The sequence below is a fragment of the Eubalaena glacialis genome, chromosome 18, assembly GCF_028564815.1.
Source record: "Eubalaena glacialis isolate mEubGla1 chromosome 18, mEubGla1.1.hap2.+ XY, whole genome shotgun sequence".
NCBI lineage: Eukaryota > Metazoa > Chordata > Mammalia > Artiodactyla > Balaenidae > Eubalaena > Eubalaena glacialis.
The window spans coordinates 13510472-13527999 of record NC_083733.1 but is presented as its reverse complement, the minus strand read 5'-3'; the positions used below and the strand labels follow the sequence as shown (position 1 = coordinate 13527999).

Here is a 17528-nt window from a genome sequence, read left to right as displayed (position 1 = left end):
AAAAAATATTTGAAGTGATAATGGCTGAGAATTCCAGAATTGAAGAAACAGCACGAATACCAAACAAAATAAATACCTAGGTATAGTGAAACTGCAGATAAGAATAAAGGGAAAATATGGGAATTCCCTGGTGGTCCAGTGGTTAGGACTCCGTGCTTCCACTGCAGGGGGCACGGGTTTGATCCCTGGTCAGGGAACTAAGATCCCACAAGCCGCGTGGCAGAGCCAAAATAAAATAAAATAAAATAATTAAAGGGAAAATATTTAAAACTACCAGAGAAATAAAAGAATTCAAAGAAACAACGAGACCGACAGACAACATTTCATCAACATTAGATGCCAGAGATGATAGAGGACTATCTTAGGGAAACTAGAATTCTATATCCAGTTATCATTCAAGAATGAGGTGAAATAAAGATATTTTTGGACATGCTAAGACAGTTTTATCTATAGATCCTGGCTAAAAGAACTACTAAAGGTATACTTCAGTAAGAAGAAAACTCGGGGGAAGGAGGGGGTTGCTAGCACCAGCATTGAGCACAGAAATTGAAATAGTACGTTGGTACATTTAACTATAGACAGTATATCTGGATGCTTAAGTCACTCACAGTGACTTAAACTCTAGAAAATATTTAATTAGCTTATAATGAGAAATGTGGAGGTAGGGAGTTCCAGGGTTGGGGCAGTGGTCTAATATTGACATGAAGAACCCTGGATCATTCCATTGTTCTGCTGTGCCATCTTAAGGGTATAAGATCTTTCTTCTCATGGTTGTGAGATGGCTGCTGCTGCTCTAGGTAACATATCATCACCCTATAGCTTCCCAAGCAGAAAGGCAGGGAGATGCTAAGAGAAAGGAAGCTTTCTTTTTTTTTTTTTTAAATATATCATTTTAAGGACCATGATCTTTTTTTAAAAAAATTAATTTATTTATTTTTGTTTTTTGTTTTTAATTTTTTAATTAATTAATTAATTAATTTATTTATTTATTTATGGCTGTGTTGGGTCTTTGTTTCTGTGCGAGGGCTTTCTCTAGTTGCGGCAAGTGGGGGCCACTCTTCATCACGGTGCGCGGGCCTCTCACTATCACGGCCTCTCCCGTTGCAGAGCACAGGCTCCAGACGCGCAGGCTCAGTAGTTGTGGCTCACGGGCCCAGTTGCTCCACGGCATGTGGGATCTTCCCAGACCAGGGCTCGAACCCGTGTCCCCTGCATTGGCAGGCAGATTCTCAACCACTGCGCCACCAGGGAAGCCCCGAAAGGAAGCTTTCTAATGTGCCTCTTTTTTGGGAAGGAGAATCTGTCCAAGAAGGCCCCAGCAGACATCTCCTTATGTCTCATTGGCCCGAGCTGGTTCATTCTTACACCAATTCCTGGTAAAAGGGAACAGGCTTACTGTGGTTGGCTTTGACCAGGCTTGCCTCATCTCCTGGGACTGGGTTCTTTGCTGCCTGAGCAAAATCAGGATTCTGTTGGCAGGAAAGAAGGGGGCGTGGCTGCTGGTAGGCAACCAACAGTGTCTGCCACAGATAGCAAAACACACAAACAGAAATCCAGTGTCTAGTTTGTTTTTAATTTTACAAAAGGAAAACTAAAATTGTTGACCACATTATCAAGGAAGAATAAGGTAAAGTAAGGAAGGGAATTTCATTGTTAAATCACATCAAGTTTCTGCCTTGTTAAACAGAATAGTACTGCTGAAAACTGTAGACCTCATTAAGACAATGTATATATGCTAACAATTTAAGATAACCACTAAAAGAAGAGGAATATAATTTCCAAGCCAGGAGGAAAAAAAGTGGTGGGAGTAGGGATAGTGTGTCAGTCCAACAAGTCAGGAAAAGAAAAAAGAACTAAAGGAAAACTAGTGAAGAGAAAACAAAGATAGTAACATGAGTCCAAATACATAAGGGTAAAGGGTTATACTCATGTGTTAAAAAGAAAAAAGCTACCAGACTGGATAAAATGCAAATAAGAAGTGGTCTGGAGCCTGGAGAGACTGGTCAGTGGACACAGGGGCTTAACAGGAACCGCCCTGGCCTTCATCATACAGGTGGTTCTGTTCTTTAAATAACTTTCTATTTATTCCTCGCCCCATCTTCCTGCCTCTCCTCAACAGTTTCTGTCTGGCTTTGCCTTGCTACTGAGATGGTATTGTTTTTCTAGATCTCTCCCTGCCTACTGTAGATATGTATAACAAATTCCTGGACTCCTACCCCGCGTCCAACACCAACAAATCACACTGGGACTCCTTTAAGGGGCAGGTGTGGTGCAGAGCCGGGACCCCACATCCCAGCTGTCCCCCTGCCCCACCCTCTCCCCGTGCCTTAGAGCCCAGCATTCCTCCCCTTAGAGCCTGTTTCTTAGGGTGCACCATCGATTCGCTTGCGATGAAGACTGATAGTTTATTTCGCTGGGACTTATTTGAAAGTTAGCCAGAGTGATGATCATAGGCCGGAGGAAATGTTAGCTCTTGCTTTCTGGTTTCCTGGCTGCCAACTCAGGACAGCATCAGAAGTACTGGAGCTGAGATCTCAAACTTGACATCAAGACAAAGTGAGGTGTCCTGCCAGAAGACAGGGGCTCCTGAGGCAGGCACTGCCAGAGGGGTTGTAACTGGGGAGCGAGGAGGCCTGAGTCACTAGGATAACTGAGGGGTGTGTGCCAGAGGGTGGTGCCAGCATGTTGCAATGTGATGACTTCAGTCAGCCAAGCATGCAGAGGTGAAGCAACCAGTTCTCAGATATATCAAGGATGTGCCTCTCTGGGCTTCAGTTGAGTGTGAGGGAGGGGCTGTCAGGTCTCTTCTTCCAGATAATGACTGACACCCCAGGGCATCTTCTGCTGGGGTTGGCTGTTGCCACACCCAGCAAGCAGGGAGTTTGCTGGGTTGCTAGGTTGGCAAGGTTCTGGGACACAGGGAACCCTTTGATGGTTGTACCCCAGTTAGTGGGAAAAGCCTCTCTGGAAGGCAGTGGGAGCTTTTGGAAGGAGCACTGGCCTTGGAGCCATCAGACCTGGAATGATATTAAAGCTCTGTCACTTATCGCCTGGCTGACCTGGTTCAGCTCGTCTTGGGACTTTTGTGAATACCGAATGAGAGGCTATGCCTGCACATGCTCAGAAACTCATAAAACACCATGCAATGTGAGTACTAATCTGTGGTTTGATGCCTTTACATTTAGGCTCTGGGACACATCCTTAGGCTGTGTGTCAGTGGGTGGAAAGAGGGTGCTTTATCAGCGTCTTGGGCTGGGATTTTTTTCTTTCTCTCCACCCCCTCCAGATTGAAGCAGTCTCCCTCCCCCAATCCTCTGCTCCTTATTTTGACATTTCTTTTCTCTGCCTGCCAAGAAGATTGTGTTCAGCTGCGCTGGTCTGAGGCTGTGCTATATCCTGTGCTTCATTAGGTTAATTTGATGGGTTGTCTCCTGGGAACTGACCAGAGACTGGTTCTAAAAACACACTGGCCTCCAAAACCCAGTTCTGTCCGTTCTCCTTTGGGGCAAGCTTTGCTGCTCAATCCCAACTGCTTTTCCTTTCTTCCACCTGCAAGCTGGCCAGGGCCTCCTTTGGTTTCCCTTGTTTCCTTGTATTAGCGTAGTTGTTCAAGCATGCATCCCCTGATTGGTAGAAGGCTCTAGGGAAGACCATCCGTTCTTCAAGGCTGCCCCTAACCTTCTGGATTCTGGTCTCCAGTTCCTCTGTTCAGCCTCAGCATTTTGAGCTCGGCCAGCCATTCAGGGGGTATTTATCGTTAAGTGGTCTCACCAAATTTGCTAAATTTGTGACCACAAACCTCTCAGAAGACCCTAGTATTGCCTTGCCTCCCACTAAATTTCCCTTGTTACTCTCCTTCTCTCTTAGAGGACTGTTTCACATCTGATCTCTGTAAATCTCCAACCCCAGCAATAAAGATGCATCCCTCCCTGTGCCTGTGCCCATGCTCTGCTTCACCTCCTGCTAGGCAGATCAACCCTCTCCATGCAGGCACTGGCTCCCCCCACCCTCTGCCCCGTTCTTGCTGCTCAAGAACTCTGCTGCTGCTTCTTTTTTATTTATCTATTTATTTATTTTGGCTGTGTCGGGTCTTTGTTGCTGTGCACGGGCTTTCTCTAGTTGCGGCGAGCGGGGGCTACTCTTCCTTGAGATGCGCAGGCTTCTCGTTGCGGTGGCTTCTCTTGTTGCAGAGCACAGGCTCTAGGCTCGTGGGCTTCGGTAGTTGCGGGACATGGGCTCAGTAGTTGTGGCTCGTGGGCTCTAGAGCTCAGGCTCAGCAGTTGTGGCACACAGGCTTAGCTGCTCCACAGCATGTGGGATCCTCCTGGACCAGGGCTCGAACCCGTGTCCCCTGCATTGGCAGGCGGATTCTTAACCACTGCGCCACCAGGGAAGTCCCAAGGACTCTGCTTCTTAATTATCCTCTTTTTCCTGCAGCTTTAACTTCTCCCTCTACTGAACCATCCCCACCAGTTTACAAACATTCTGTGATATCTCCCATTCTATTTTATCTCATTCCCTTTATTTAGTAACACTTTTATTGAGATATAACTCACATACCATACAGTTCAGCCATTTCAAGTGTACAAGTGAGTTGGTTTTAGTCTAGTCACATGGTTATGCAATTAGACCACAAACAATTTTAGAACATTTCATCATCCCAGAAGGAAACGCCATACCCATTCTCAGTCGCTCCCCATCTCCTCCAACCCCCAGCCCTAGGCAGTCACTAATCTACTCTATGGATTTGCCTATTCTGGATATTTCATATAAATGGAATCATATCATATGTAGTCTTTTGTGTCAGGCTTCTTTCACTTAGCACCATGTTTTCAAGGTTCATCCATGAGGCATGTACCAGTGCTTCCTTTTTATGGCTGAGTAAGATTCCATTGTATGGATATTTGACATTTTGTTTATTCATCAGTTGATGGAACTTTGAGTTCTTTCCACTTTGGAGCTGATATGAATAATGCTCCTGTAATCATTTGCGTATGTGTTTTTGTGTGGATATATATTTTCATTTCTCTTGGGTATAGACCTAGGATTAGAATTGCTGAGTCATACGGTAACTCTTTGTTTAACCTTTTAACTGCCAGGCTGTTTTCCAAAGTAGCTGCACCATTTCACATTCTCACCAGCAATGTATGAGAGTTACAATTTCTCCATATCTTCACTAATACTTGTTATTATCTGTCTTTTTGATTATAGCCATCCTAGTGAGCGGGATGTGATATCTCATTGTGGTTTTGATATGTATTTCCCTGATGACTAATGATGCTGAGCACCTTTTCACCTGCCTGTTGGCCACTTCTCATCCAGTCAGGTGTTCACCCCCTCCAAACCTCTGGATCAGCCATTGTGAAGGTTACTGCTGACAGCCTTCTCTTATCTATGCCAGGCCTTCTGTCAATAATTTCTTCTGGTCCTGTAGTTTTAAAAATGAACTGTGCTCTGATGACTCTCAGATGTATCCCTCCAGCTCTGACCTCATCCATGAGCTTCAGACATCTGTGTCCTGCTGCCTATTGCCATTTCCACCTGGACATTTAAAGGGCATCTCAAATTTAACCTGTTGTAAACAGAACTCTTTTTTTTTTTTTCTTACCCACACCCATTTCTTTCCTGACTTTTCTGTACTAAAGAATGGCACCCCCCCACCAGGTTGCTCGGGCCACAGGGTCCTGTGCCCCTGGTTCAGTCTTCCTCTCCCACCCACCACCCTCCATCTCACCCATCAGTTAAACCCTTCAGAATACATGCAGCTGCTTCTCACCACCTCCACTGCCTGGGATATTGAAGTAGCTTCTCTCTGGTCCCCTGCTAGCGTTACACAGCAGCCAGAGTAGTCCCTTAGCAAAAAATGTTTTAACCTAAAAAAAAAAAAATTAGATTTTATAATGAAATGCATCACACATTCAGAATAGTATATATCATATAAATTCCTTAAAGATTAAAAATTTTAAATACTCTGTTTCTACTGTCTGGATTAAGGAGTAGTACATTCCCCAGTACTTCTGAAGCCCCTATAGACCCTTCTTCTTGTCTCATCTACCTTCTTCCCGTCCAGGGGAATTTCCTGGATTTTACAGTGTTTCCCTGATTTTATCTGTTGTTTTATCGTCTATGTGTATAGAGGCCTTAAAACAATTTCTTGCTTAGCTTTGCATACTTTTGAACTTTTCATGAACTCATACTGTAAGTATTCATCCCTGACTTATTCTTTATGCTCAACATAATAGTTTTTTGGTCATATTCATTCCTGTTTATGTCTGAAACTGGAGTTCATTCATTTTTACTATATTACATGAATAGACCACAATTTATCCATCCTATTCTGATGAACATTTGAGTTGTTTGCAGTTTTCAGCTATTACCCAGTGCTGCCTTGAGCATTCTCGTATGTCTCTTGGTACACGTGTTCACGTGTATCTGGTTGTAGAAATACTAGAGTTTACTACATACCCACCAGGATGCCTAAAATTAAAAAGATAGCAGATATCCAGGACATGGAACAAATGGCACTCTCCTGTGTTACTGGTGGAAACATAAAATGCTACAGCCACTTTGGACAGCTATTTGATAATTTCTGGTAAAGTTAAACATACTGGTGTATGTACCCTATGACCCTGTAATTCCACTCCCAGGTATTTACCCCAGAGAAATGAGAGTATGTGTCCACAAGATGACTTGTACAGAAAGGTCAGGGCAGTTTTACTCATAACGACCAAAAACTGAAAACTCAACTGTCCAAACATGGAAAAGAATAAACTACTGATACACACAACATGGACGAATCTCTAAAACATTGTGCTGAGCAAAAGAAGCCAGCCAGGCAGGAGTGTTTATATGAAGTTCAAGAACAAGTAAACCTAATCTATGGTGACCAGACTCAGCAAAGTAGTATAACAGTGAACAATGACCAGGAAGGAGCACAAGGGAACTTCCGGGGTTGGGGGGTGGTGGTGGAAATGCTCTGTATTTTATACTGGGTGCTTACACACATGCACACATGGGTAAACATGCATCAAGCTCTACATTGAAAGACGTCTGCATCCTATTATATGTGAATTAAACCTCAATGAGAAAAATAGATTGTCCCAAGTAGGGGCACGATTTTGGGGGAAAATGAAACAGTCTATTCAACTAGTTGTCAGGGTTCAACTTAAGCTTTAAATCTGCTTAATAGGACAAGCAGGCTGAGCTCACCAGCTTTATAATTCATTGATTCTAAATATTCAACCTTTGGGTGAGAAACCATTCATTCCCACCCAAACTGGAGGAGGACTACATTTTCTGAGGATGTCTTCTCACATGGGGCATCACAAAATAAATTAGCTCAGGACAAATGGGGGAACTTTCTAATCTCTCATTGTGTCCCCAGTGTTCCATCTTTTTCTGTGAGAAAGATGTTTTTTAATTTTTTGAAAAGAAATACTACTGGGATATACTTATGTCCGTGTTTTTTAAGTAATGCCAAATTAGCCTCCCAAGCATTGTACCAATTTATTTTCCCACCAATGGTGAGTGAGTGTGCTTGATACTCTGCATCCTCTCTAAACTCTTAGTACTGTTAGTTTTAAAAAATTTGCTCCAAGGGTCCATTTTAAAATATAAATCAGGTCATGACACATCCCTCCCCAAAACCCCCCCATCAGATTAATAATAAATCCTAATCCCTTCAAAGGCCTCTGTGGCCGGGCCCCTCGTGCCTACCTCTCCGACACCCTCCCCAGTTTTGCTGGCCTTCTTGCCATGCTTTGTTTTTTTTTTTTTTAATTAATTTATTTTTTGGCTGCGTTGGGTCTTCGTTGCTGCACGCGGGCTTTCTCTAGTTGCAGCAAGCGGGAGCTACTCTTCGTTGCAGTGCGCAGGCTTCTCACTGCAGTGGCTTCTCTTGTTGCGGAGCACGGGCTCTAAGCGCGCAGGCTTCAGTAGTTGTGGCTCGTGGGCTCTAGAGCACAGGCTCAGTAGTTGCGGCGCACGGGCTTAGTTGCTCCGTGGCATGTGGGATCTTCCCGGACCAGGGCTCGAACCCGTGTCCCCTGCATTGGCAGGCAGATTCCTAACCACTGCGCTACCAGGGAAGTCCCTCTTGCCATGTTTTTCACAGGTCAGGCTGTTTCCTCCTTGTGTACTCTGTTCCCTCTCACAGCACCCTGTAACTTCCCTGTCATAGCACTTTAATCCCCTGTGCCTTGCCTTTGTATTTGCCGCTAGACCAGAAGCTCCATTAGGACAGGATGCGTGTGTACTGTCCCACACTAGCCCCCCAAGCCCTGTGCCGGCCCATTAAGTATCTGTCGAATGAATAAATAAGCCAGCACCAGCCAGGTGGCCCTGGAAGACTGGCCTGCTTCCCTCTGTGGGCATCAGAGGTGGGAGCTGATGCCCAAGTGTGTGCCCTTCCCCCGACTTTTTTTTTTAATTTTTATTTATTTTTGGCTGCATTGAGTCTTAATTGCTGCGCACGGGCTTTTCTCCAGTTGAGGCGAGCGGGGGCTACTCTTCGTTGCGGTGCGCGGGCTTCTCACTGCAGTGGCTTCTCTGGTTGCAGAGCACGGGCTGTAGGCGCACAGGCTTCAGTAGTTGTGGCATGCGGGCTCAGTAGTTGTGGCTCACGGGCTCTAGAGCACAGGCTCAGTAGTTGTGGCGCACAGGCTTAGCTGCTCCGCGGCATGTGGGATCTTCCCGGACAAGGGCTCAAACCCGCGTCCCCTGCACTGGCAGGCAGATGCTTAACCACTGCACCACCAGGGAAGTCCCCCCCGACTTTTTTACATTGGGGTTTGCATGGGCTTAAAGTGAAAGATCAGAGCAGCTGTGAAAGGGAGAAATGAGAATTAGGCATTGGCAACTGGAGGGCACGGGGAGTACCCCAGAGCAAATGACGTGCATAAAAGCTCTTAACCAGGTGACTTCTGGGATTCGGGGTGCATGTCTGGGACCTCTGACCGTTCTTGCTCTATTCTGCCCTGTGCCCTCAGTTGCCCTCAGCACACGTTCCCAGAAACAGCCCAGCCTTGGGATTCCCAGAGCAAGGGCTTTTGCCGGTGACCCTTGTTTGGGAAGACCCTCTCTGCTCTTCCCAAACACAGTGACGAAGCTGGGGCTTTTCCTCCCCCTGACAAGGCAGCCGGTTACGTCAGATGCCCCCTTTGTTGAGTTAAGACTACAAGAAGTTACAGTCTTCCCCAACGTGAGAGATGTTTCCTGAAGGAAACTTCTGCCCAAGTCTGCCTTCGGGGGCCACAGTGGGCCACGCACCAGAAACCAGGTCTCCCCAGCCAGGCCCCTCGCTCCATCCCTTGCTCAGCCTGGAAAGTCACCACCTCCTGGGCCGCTTGCCTCATGGCTGGCTCTCCTCAGGTCACAGGATGCTGGGAGCAAGACCCTGCAAAACGGAGTTCTTTTCCTTAGATGTTGGGCATGGATATGAGCAAAGGGAGGCCTAGAAGAGACAGTGACCTGGCTTCTATTTACAGACAGCGCCTCCAAAGGCTGTTCATGGAGTCCGGCATGCCAAAGGGTGCAGTAGAACCTTTGGAAGGAGCACACTGGACCAGTGCCACTGGGTCTGTGGGTTAGAGCTGGGAGCCCCGGTGAGGCCTGTGGGCGAAGCTTCACTCTTGACCCTGGGAAGCCGGCTTCTGTGTCTCTTTGTCTCTTACCCTGGAGCCTCTGGGTAGTTGAAGGAACCCGTGGGCTTCTTTCTATGCCCTGGCCAGTTGCAGGCTTTGGAACTGGATAGACCTGGACTCAAATCTCAGCTACACTCAGGAGGTTGTGACTAGGCAAGTTCCTTCACGTCTGTGAGCATTGTTTCTCCACCCAGAATAATGTTTCCTTATTGGAACGTGTTAGTTCTGTTCCCTGATGGCTTTGTGGTTTGGCTTGGCCCCAGAAATTTGAGCTGCCATGAATGGAGGGGGCGGCAGAGGTTCTTGAACATAGAGCCTGAGGTGCCTTCTGTGCAGCTGGTGGCACAGCCAGAGGACCTGGAGGAGCTGGCTGGAGCTGGAGCTTTCCGAGAGCAGCTGTGAGGCCCAGGGGCCGGGTCAGAACCAGGGCTGGCTGGACTTGGAGAGGAGCTGGTGGGGACAGGCAGGCCTCTAGGATTAAGTGCTCCCCATGCCATGGAGCCAGGGCCCGGGGGCTCCACTCTCAGCCTTGTCCCTGACTCTTACCCTGGCTCCCTAGCACGTGGCATGGATTCAGGCTCCTTGCCTTAGGGTGGATCCCCAAAGCACCCTGCTGCCTCTTCTCCCTGCTCTTGCCCAGGGCAGCACAGGGCCTCAGGCTGTCAGTAGACCCTGGCATTTATTTGGTAACCTGCAGAGGAAGGCAACTGTCCAGAGGGCTGAGTGGTGGTGGTGCTGAGCGTCCTGACACGGTCAGGTTCTCTCCCTGACACCAGAGCTGGAAGGATTGTTAATGAATCACCCAGCTAACCCAGGAATGCCTCATCTGTAGCCCACACTGCAGAGGGGAGAGGGCAAATCCCGGGGCTCAGGTCAACCGCCCCCACTCACTTTGGGGAGGCTTCTCTACCTCTTCTCAGGGGTAGAGAAGGCCCGGGCAGGGGGTCATATCTGCAGTCCTCTACAATCTTTTCTCTGGGCCATTTTCTCTTAAGTTTCCTGAAATTAACCTCATATAGCTGGAATAGGAACTTCCTAAACCTGGCTTTTCCAGTGACTTGCCCTGTGGCACTAGGGAAATCACTTTCCGTCCTTGTTTACCTTCTGGCTAATGAGTGAGGGTGGCGGGCTAATCTGGTCTTTAGAGGCCCGAGTTAAGGAGAGCAAAGTGATGCTATCTGCAGTTAGAGGGAAGAGCCCTTTCTCTTGTCCACCCTTCAGTTAAGTGGGCATCTCCTCTACTGCCAGCTCTGTCCCCTCTGGGACTTGGGGGCAGGGCTGGGGGAGAGCACGTGTGCATGTGCGATCTGTCTGCACATTATTTTTCCTTTCTGCAATTTCAGAGTCATGCTGCGGCAGCCTGGCGCCTGACGAGTGAGGGGAACCTGCCAGGGGATTACTGCTAGCTCAAGGCAGGACAGAGGCCTCAGGGGAGCGGAGATGGGCAGAGCAGCCTCCAAGCCTGGGCCAGCAGCACCAAGACAGAGGCCTGGGCCCTGGCCTGGAGCTTGGCACACACTCGCTCGGCTCACACTCGCTCGGCTGACCCTGATGGCATTCGAAGCAACACCCTGCTGAGAAGCGGCTGTTCCCAGGCCCCAGAGGACCTCAGAGCAGCAGCCGGAGTTTGACCACCCCTACACAACTGCAGTTGGGGCTGCGACCGTCGGGGGAAGGGGCTGGCGCCTCGGATGGGAAGTAGAAGGGCAGAACCTAACGCCAGGAGGATCTTGGTCTCTGAAGAGTTTTCTGGAACCCACAGAGCTTCCTGGGTTTCTTCTCTCTGGATTGGGGCTTGGTTCCCTTTCCTCCCCTGGCAGAGGGGTTGGGCCCTGAGGGCCAACTGAGAGAGGGAAGACTCTTACATGAAATTCAGGCTGCTTGAAGCCCACGTGCTCTCTGCTGTGATTGGGGTTCAAGGGCTTCCCTGCTGCAGGGGACGAGGGGCCGCCTCGGCATCTGCTCATGAGCCACAAGGACCCCGAATGCTCCAGACTGGATCGTTTCAAGCCGCCAAAGAGGGGGACCCCCAGAGCTGGCAGCCAGCAACCCCAAGGGACTAGAGGGCTGGGATGGACTGACCTCCCCCTTGCCAGGGCTCCGGGAGAAGCAGAGCCTCTGTGGCCCAGCTAGTGACGGAGAGACCCAATGAAGCCATAAGCAGGGCCAGGCGGCTCAGGGACAGGGGAGCCACTGCTGCCGACGTGCTTTCTCCTGACGCTGAGGGAGGGCGTGGCGTGGGACTCCTGCCCCTGTCCCCTCCTCGGCACGTGCCCATATGCCCTTTGCGCGTGGTGCCAGAACAAGCAGGCTACGCTGTGGCTGGCCCATCAGCGGGCTGGGAAAGGAGTGGTCACGGTGACACCCGCCTGACTGCCGGGCTGAGGCCCCGGATCCCCGGGGCGCCGAACCATGAAGTGCTCCCTGCGGGTGTGGTTCCTCTCCGTGGCCTTCCTGCTGGTGTTCATCATGTCACTGCTGTTCACCTATTCCCACCACAGCATGGCCACCCTGCCCTACCTGGACTCGGGCACCCTGGATGGGACCCACCGGGTGAAGCTGGTGCCCGGCTATACCGGCCTTCAGCGCCTCGGCAAGGAGGGGCCCGCCGGCAAGAGCTGTGCCTGTCGCCGCTGCATGGGCGACGCTGGCGCCTCTGAGTGGTTTGATAGCCACTTCAACAGCAACATTTCCCCGGTCTGGACCCGAGAGAACATGGACCTGCCCCCAGAGGTCCAGAGGTGGTGGATGGTGAGAAAGCCGTGGCCCTTCCTGCCCCCTCTCTGGGGGTCTGTCCGCCCGTTTGGGAGTCACCCTTAGAGCCCCCTCTTGGATTGGGGCTGTCTGTCTTCTGGCCCCCAGAGCCTTGACAAAGTGTGAGGTTCACTGGACCAGAGCCAGCTACTAGGATCACAGATTGTGAAGGGGAGAGCGAGCTTTGGCCTGGAAGGAAAGAGAACTAATATTTTCTAGTGCCTGTAGAGGCCAGACAGAGACCAGAAATGCCTTGCTGGGCCAGGGAGGTGAAATAGACAGGAGAAACAGGTTCCCCAGGGAGAAGATGACGAGAAGTGAGCATGGCAACAGGAAGAAGGCCTGCCCTATATAAAGGAGGCAGCGGCTCAGCTCCAGTGATTGTTGCTATGCAGGCAGTATCCTAATTTGTAAATGTTTGCTCAAAATAATTTGAAACACCATGCCACTCACTTGGTTCCTTCCAATTGCTGGAAAAGCCTTTCTTCTGGGTTGGGATAGGAAAGCATCAGCAACTCCTCTGGGGGCTAAGGGAGGTGAAGGGGAGGGGATGGGGGGACAGGTGTGCCCAAGCCTCCCCGCTCTTCTGGATCCTGTCACCTTGCTGCTGCTTTAGCTCCCTTCACCTTGTCCCTGTCATCTCTGGAGCGTCACTCCCTAGGCTTTGCCAGGGCCATCTGGTTGCCACACATGTCAGAGGTGGAGCAGTGTCAGTACTTGACCCAGGGGGGCCTGCAGGCTGCAGGCATTTCCTGCTGGGGGACTTGGGAGGCAGCTCATGGTCCCTGGCTTCCCCAGCTGGCAAATGGGGAGGGTGATGACTCTCCCTTTTTCTCACAGTTAGGACAACTGTGAGGATGCGCTCTTGCAATCAGGCTTATCAGAGCATCTCAGAGATCCTGCTTCCCAGCCCGGACTGCCATAGAGTCCCTAAGGATGGGGCGTCTACAGAGCAGGAGTCACCAGGAGCCACACACGCCCTTCCCATGACAGCCTGGAGCCCTTGCAGGGTCCTGCCTGTTGCTCATAGTCACACCCTTCATTTTACGGGGAAGATCAAGGTTCAGAGAGTGCTCTGGGCTTGCCCTGGTCATAGGTCTCAGTGGTGGCCACGAAGGGCCAGAACAGGCCTCTGGGCAGGGATGGACCGAGAGGCAGGCCAGGCCCCCTGCTCACAGGGGTGGAGCTCAGGGCTGTTGAAGCCCCAGAAGCCACCTCTCTGCTGCTCCCCACAGTCACCCTCTTTTGCTATGAACTTAGAAATTCTTGTCTCAGGGCTAAGCTGCTTCTTCACACTGAGTTCATGTTCTTGTGCTCAGGGGCCCTTCCTGTGCTCAGAGAAGAGGCAGAGAAGCAGGCCCACCCATCCCCTCCGTGCATTCTGTCCCCTGAGCAGCTCCTGCTTAGCTGCAAACCCGCAGCGTTACCGCTCGGACCACAGAGCATTTTAAAGCCCTTACAGATGGTGGCCCAGGGGCCGAATCCAGCTCACTCAATGTTTTTAAACTATTTGCATGAGTTACCATCATTTAGGAATCAGGATATTTCACATGACATCTGTTTTTTCAGCTTCTCTTGAAAAACCAGAAAATCTGGTCCTTCTGGGCTGACAATCCCACAAGACAACAATTGGTTGAAGTCACCCCTTTTTTTTTTTTTAATTTCTTTATTTATTTTTGGCTGCTTTGGGTCTTCATTGCTGTGCGCAGGCCTTTCCCTAGTTGCGCGAGCGGGGGCCACTCTTCTTTGCGGTGCGTGGGCTTCAGTAGTTGTGGCACATGGGCTCAGAAGTTCTGGTGCACGGGCCCAGCCGCTCCGCGGCATGTGGGATCCTCCCAGACCAGGGCTTGAACCTGCGACCCCTGCCCTGGCAGGCGGACTCCCAACCACCGCGCCACCAGGGAAGCCCCAGTCACCCCTTTTTGATGGGAGATCCTGTTGGCTGTAGGCCCCACCTGCCTCATCACTCCTGCATGTTACCTGCCTGGCACTATAGGCGTTTAAGTGCTGCCCTGGCCTCATTTCATAGTCTCTTGCATCACTGGTGGTGGGAGGTGCAGGGGACCGGTTTCATTCCAGCTGTTCTGACTTTGAAAGAATATCTGTGCCTCTTTGCCTTTTCCCCAGGGCTCAGGGCTCTGGATATCCTGTGGATCTTGCCTGGAGTTTCAGGCTGAGTCCCAGGGGCGCCCCCTGCAGGCTGCTTGGGAATAAGCCCCTGAAGCTCCCCGGGGCTTTCCACATTAACTGCGCCTCAAAATGACCATGAGACTCAGAGCTGCCCCGAGAGGACAGCAGAGCAGGGGCCTCTCTGCTTCGCGGCACAGGCCTGCAGACCCCTGGAGAAGGTGTTGAATAGCGCCTTGACCCCCGAGCCCAACCAGTACCGCAGGGCTACTCCCGAAAGCAGGGCCCTCCCTGGTCTGGTCTCGGTAGGGAGACTGCGCTGTTGTTGAACAAGGGGAGGGTCCTTACTGCTCAGGGAAGATTTCCGGCCCCTGACAGCCCGGGTAGGAGGCCTGCGCCGCTTGGACACTGGAGGGTGAGGGCAGGGAGGGGGAGCAGGCGGGAGTCCCCTCCCGATCACACCCCTCCTTCTTTCTTCTCCCTTCCCCTCCCCTCCCCAGATGTTGCAGCCCCAGTTCAAGTCACACAACACCAACGAGGTGCTGGAGAAGCTGTTCCAGATAGTACCAGGCGAGAACCCCTACCGTTTCCGGGACCCTCGCCGGTGCCGGCGCTGTGCTGTGGTGGGGAACTCGGGCAACCTGCGGGGCTCTGGCTACGGCCCGGATGTGGACGGGCACAACTTCATCATGAGGTAAGTCCCAGGGAGCTCAAGGCTGGACCCAGGATCGGCCTCCAGGAGGGGGCCCTGGCCTCCTTGGCCTTGTCCGGCCGCGTAGGAGCGGCCAGCTGCCGGGGGTGCTGTGACAGAGGCTCAAGTCTCTCGCTTGTGTTTGTCGGGGTGGATGAGGAGGCAGAACTGTCATTCTGAACTTTGCTTGAGGCCCGCGCTCAGCTTCCAACTCTGAATGCCTCTGCAAAGAGCTGAAACTAGACTCCTGCCTGATGTCTTGTGAAAACTCCCCCCAGAGGCCCTTTCACCTGCCTGGTCCCCTTTAGCAGTTGGGCCAGGAGTGTGGGCCCCAAACTAGTGTCTTGCTTAATAGCCACAGGTGATGCCTCTGGCAGACTCGCAGAGGAGGGGCGTCCTGGGCAGAAAAAGGAGCTGTCGGTGCCTGCTTTGGGCTCCCATCCCTTACCTTTACCTCATAGCATTTCGATTGTGCAGGGGCTCATTCATTCTACAGACGTCTGTGCCCAGCCTTGAGGAAAAGAGAAGGGCTGGGGGGGCACTCATTCCAGACGAAGACAGGAGCAGGGAGCCCGAGTGTGAGCAGGGACTAGAGGTGGATTTGTGACCCGGACATGGGCTGCTCATTCTGCTCCTGAACTGCCGTGTTTTCTGACTTATCTCCCTAGACTTGGGGCAGGAAATGCCACAGTGGGGATCCTGCCATCCCACTCCTTGGTGGAGGAAGAGCCCTAAGAGTAAAGATACTGAAAATGCCCAGTTTTCACTAAGCATCTCTTAGGATGAGCACTGCAGAAAGACCAGGTTTCCCAGGAGGCAGAGGGAAGGGCTTTGTCTTAGGAACTGTTGCTGTCTCCATAGCAACACCAAGGCAGCAATATGTCTCTGAGGCTTTCAACATTCCTTGCAGAACCTTTCTCATGTTGAGAATGGTTGGGGCGGTGGGGGGAGAGGGGGATGCTAGGCCAAATCCAGGCATCCACAGCCACCAGCTGAGAAACACCATCCCCATTAAGGCTTCTTCTCCAACTGCTCTGTTCCTGCTCTGTTCCTCACAGACCCCAGGGTTGTCATGGCAGAGGCAGATCCAGACTGTGGCTTTGGTGACAGTAGGACCAATGCTGTGTGTGGAGCTGTAGCAGTCCCAGCAAACTTACTAATGAATGGGAAAAATACTTCTCATCCCCTCTAGGAGACAGTATCTCTGAACCCTAAATACCAAGACATCAGAGGGGTACCCAGACGGGAGGCAAACTGGCAGTTCTAAAGAAATGGATTTGGGAGAAGAGAGGCAGGATCTTAATCCCTGTTCGGAGGCCAGAGCACAGTTGGAGCTGCAGGAAAGATTCTAGGCTTCTGCTTGAAGCAGACTGGAACTGAAGTGGCTAAGAACAAGGACTCACTCTCTAGTTCCAAATCAGGCCACTCCTAGTTTCCCAGCCCAAAGTACCCTCCAGTCCCTCAAGGGAAGGGAACCAGAGAGGCATGAGGTACAGCACAGCGACCAGTGGGGGGGGAGGGGGCAGGGGCAGGCATCCTGGACACACTGTCACCACATCATGCCATCAATGGGAGGTGGGCAGGAGGGAGGCAGTAGGGGAACCCCTGTGACACAGGGCCCAGCTAGGGGGTGCTGGCCACTTTATGGACAGGGAACGTTCGAACGGGCGTAAGAAGCTGGGAGAGCACGTGGAGGAGACTTTGCTCCCTCTCTCCCAGATCCCTGTGTCCCCAGTGGAGGCCCAGGTTACAGTCACCCTCCTAGGTGTATGATTCTGAATTGTGATCCACACAAGATAGGAATGTTCTCACAATACGTCACAACAGAAAAGGCCAACAGGTTTGTGTTTAAAGCTGGATCACTTGTTTTTAAGATGCTCACCAAAAAAAGGGAGTTTTGATCCTGTGTTTTGCACCACTTGAAAGGAGTTAGAAGCCTTCTTGGTGTGTCACAGCCTGGGGGATGGGCAGAGGGGAGATTGCTCTGGGGTTCCAGGTTCTTCTAAGACAGCAGAGGAGAGACAGCCGCACACTGCACATCTGCCCGGGACAGCTGAGGGTGGGCTCTGTCAGAACGCGGGCATCCCTCTTGGCCTTGGAGTGGAAAAGGGAGACAAGAGCTTAAAGTGCAGGGACAGGGTGGCTGGGACGGGCAGAATTGAGCCATCCGCCCAGGGGCCGAGGGGGTGCTTCAGCTTCTTGTCTTGCTTCCATGTCTTCTATGAAAGAGGACAGAACAGCCAGGTGAGCTGTAAGCTGTGAAAGGCTGTCTTGTCTTTTTTTTTAAAAAAAAAAATTATGAAAGTAATATGTGC

General features: G+C 50.9%; 1 protein-coding gene across 9 annotated transcripts in view; it reads left to right on the top strand.

Annotated features, from left to right (window-relative positions):
- The window catches only part of ST3GAL2 (ST3 beta-galactoside alpha-2,3-sialyltransferase 2), a 64748-nt gene that overhangs the window by 21390 nt on the left and 25830 nt on the right, over positions 1 to 17528 (top strand). For all 9 annotated transcript variants that reach the window (XR_009698026.1, XR_009698032.1, XR_009698031.1 and 6 more), the window contains exons 2-3: positions 10985 to 12392; positions 15023 to 15216. Coding sequence is in view for 1 of the 9 variants with exons in the window: in XM_061174348.1 (XP_061030331.1) it covers positions 12054 to 12392; positions 15023 to 15216 (533 nt within the window). In the remaining 8 variants the exon portion in view is untranslated. The remainder of the gene's footprint in view (positions 1 to 10984; positions 12393 to 15022; positions 15217 to 17528) is intronic.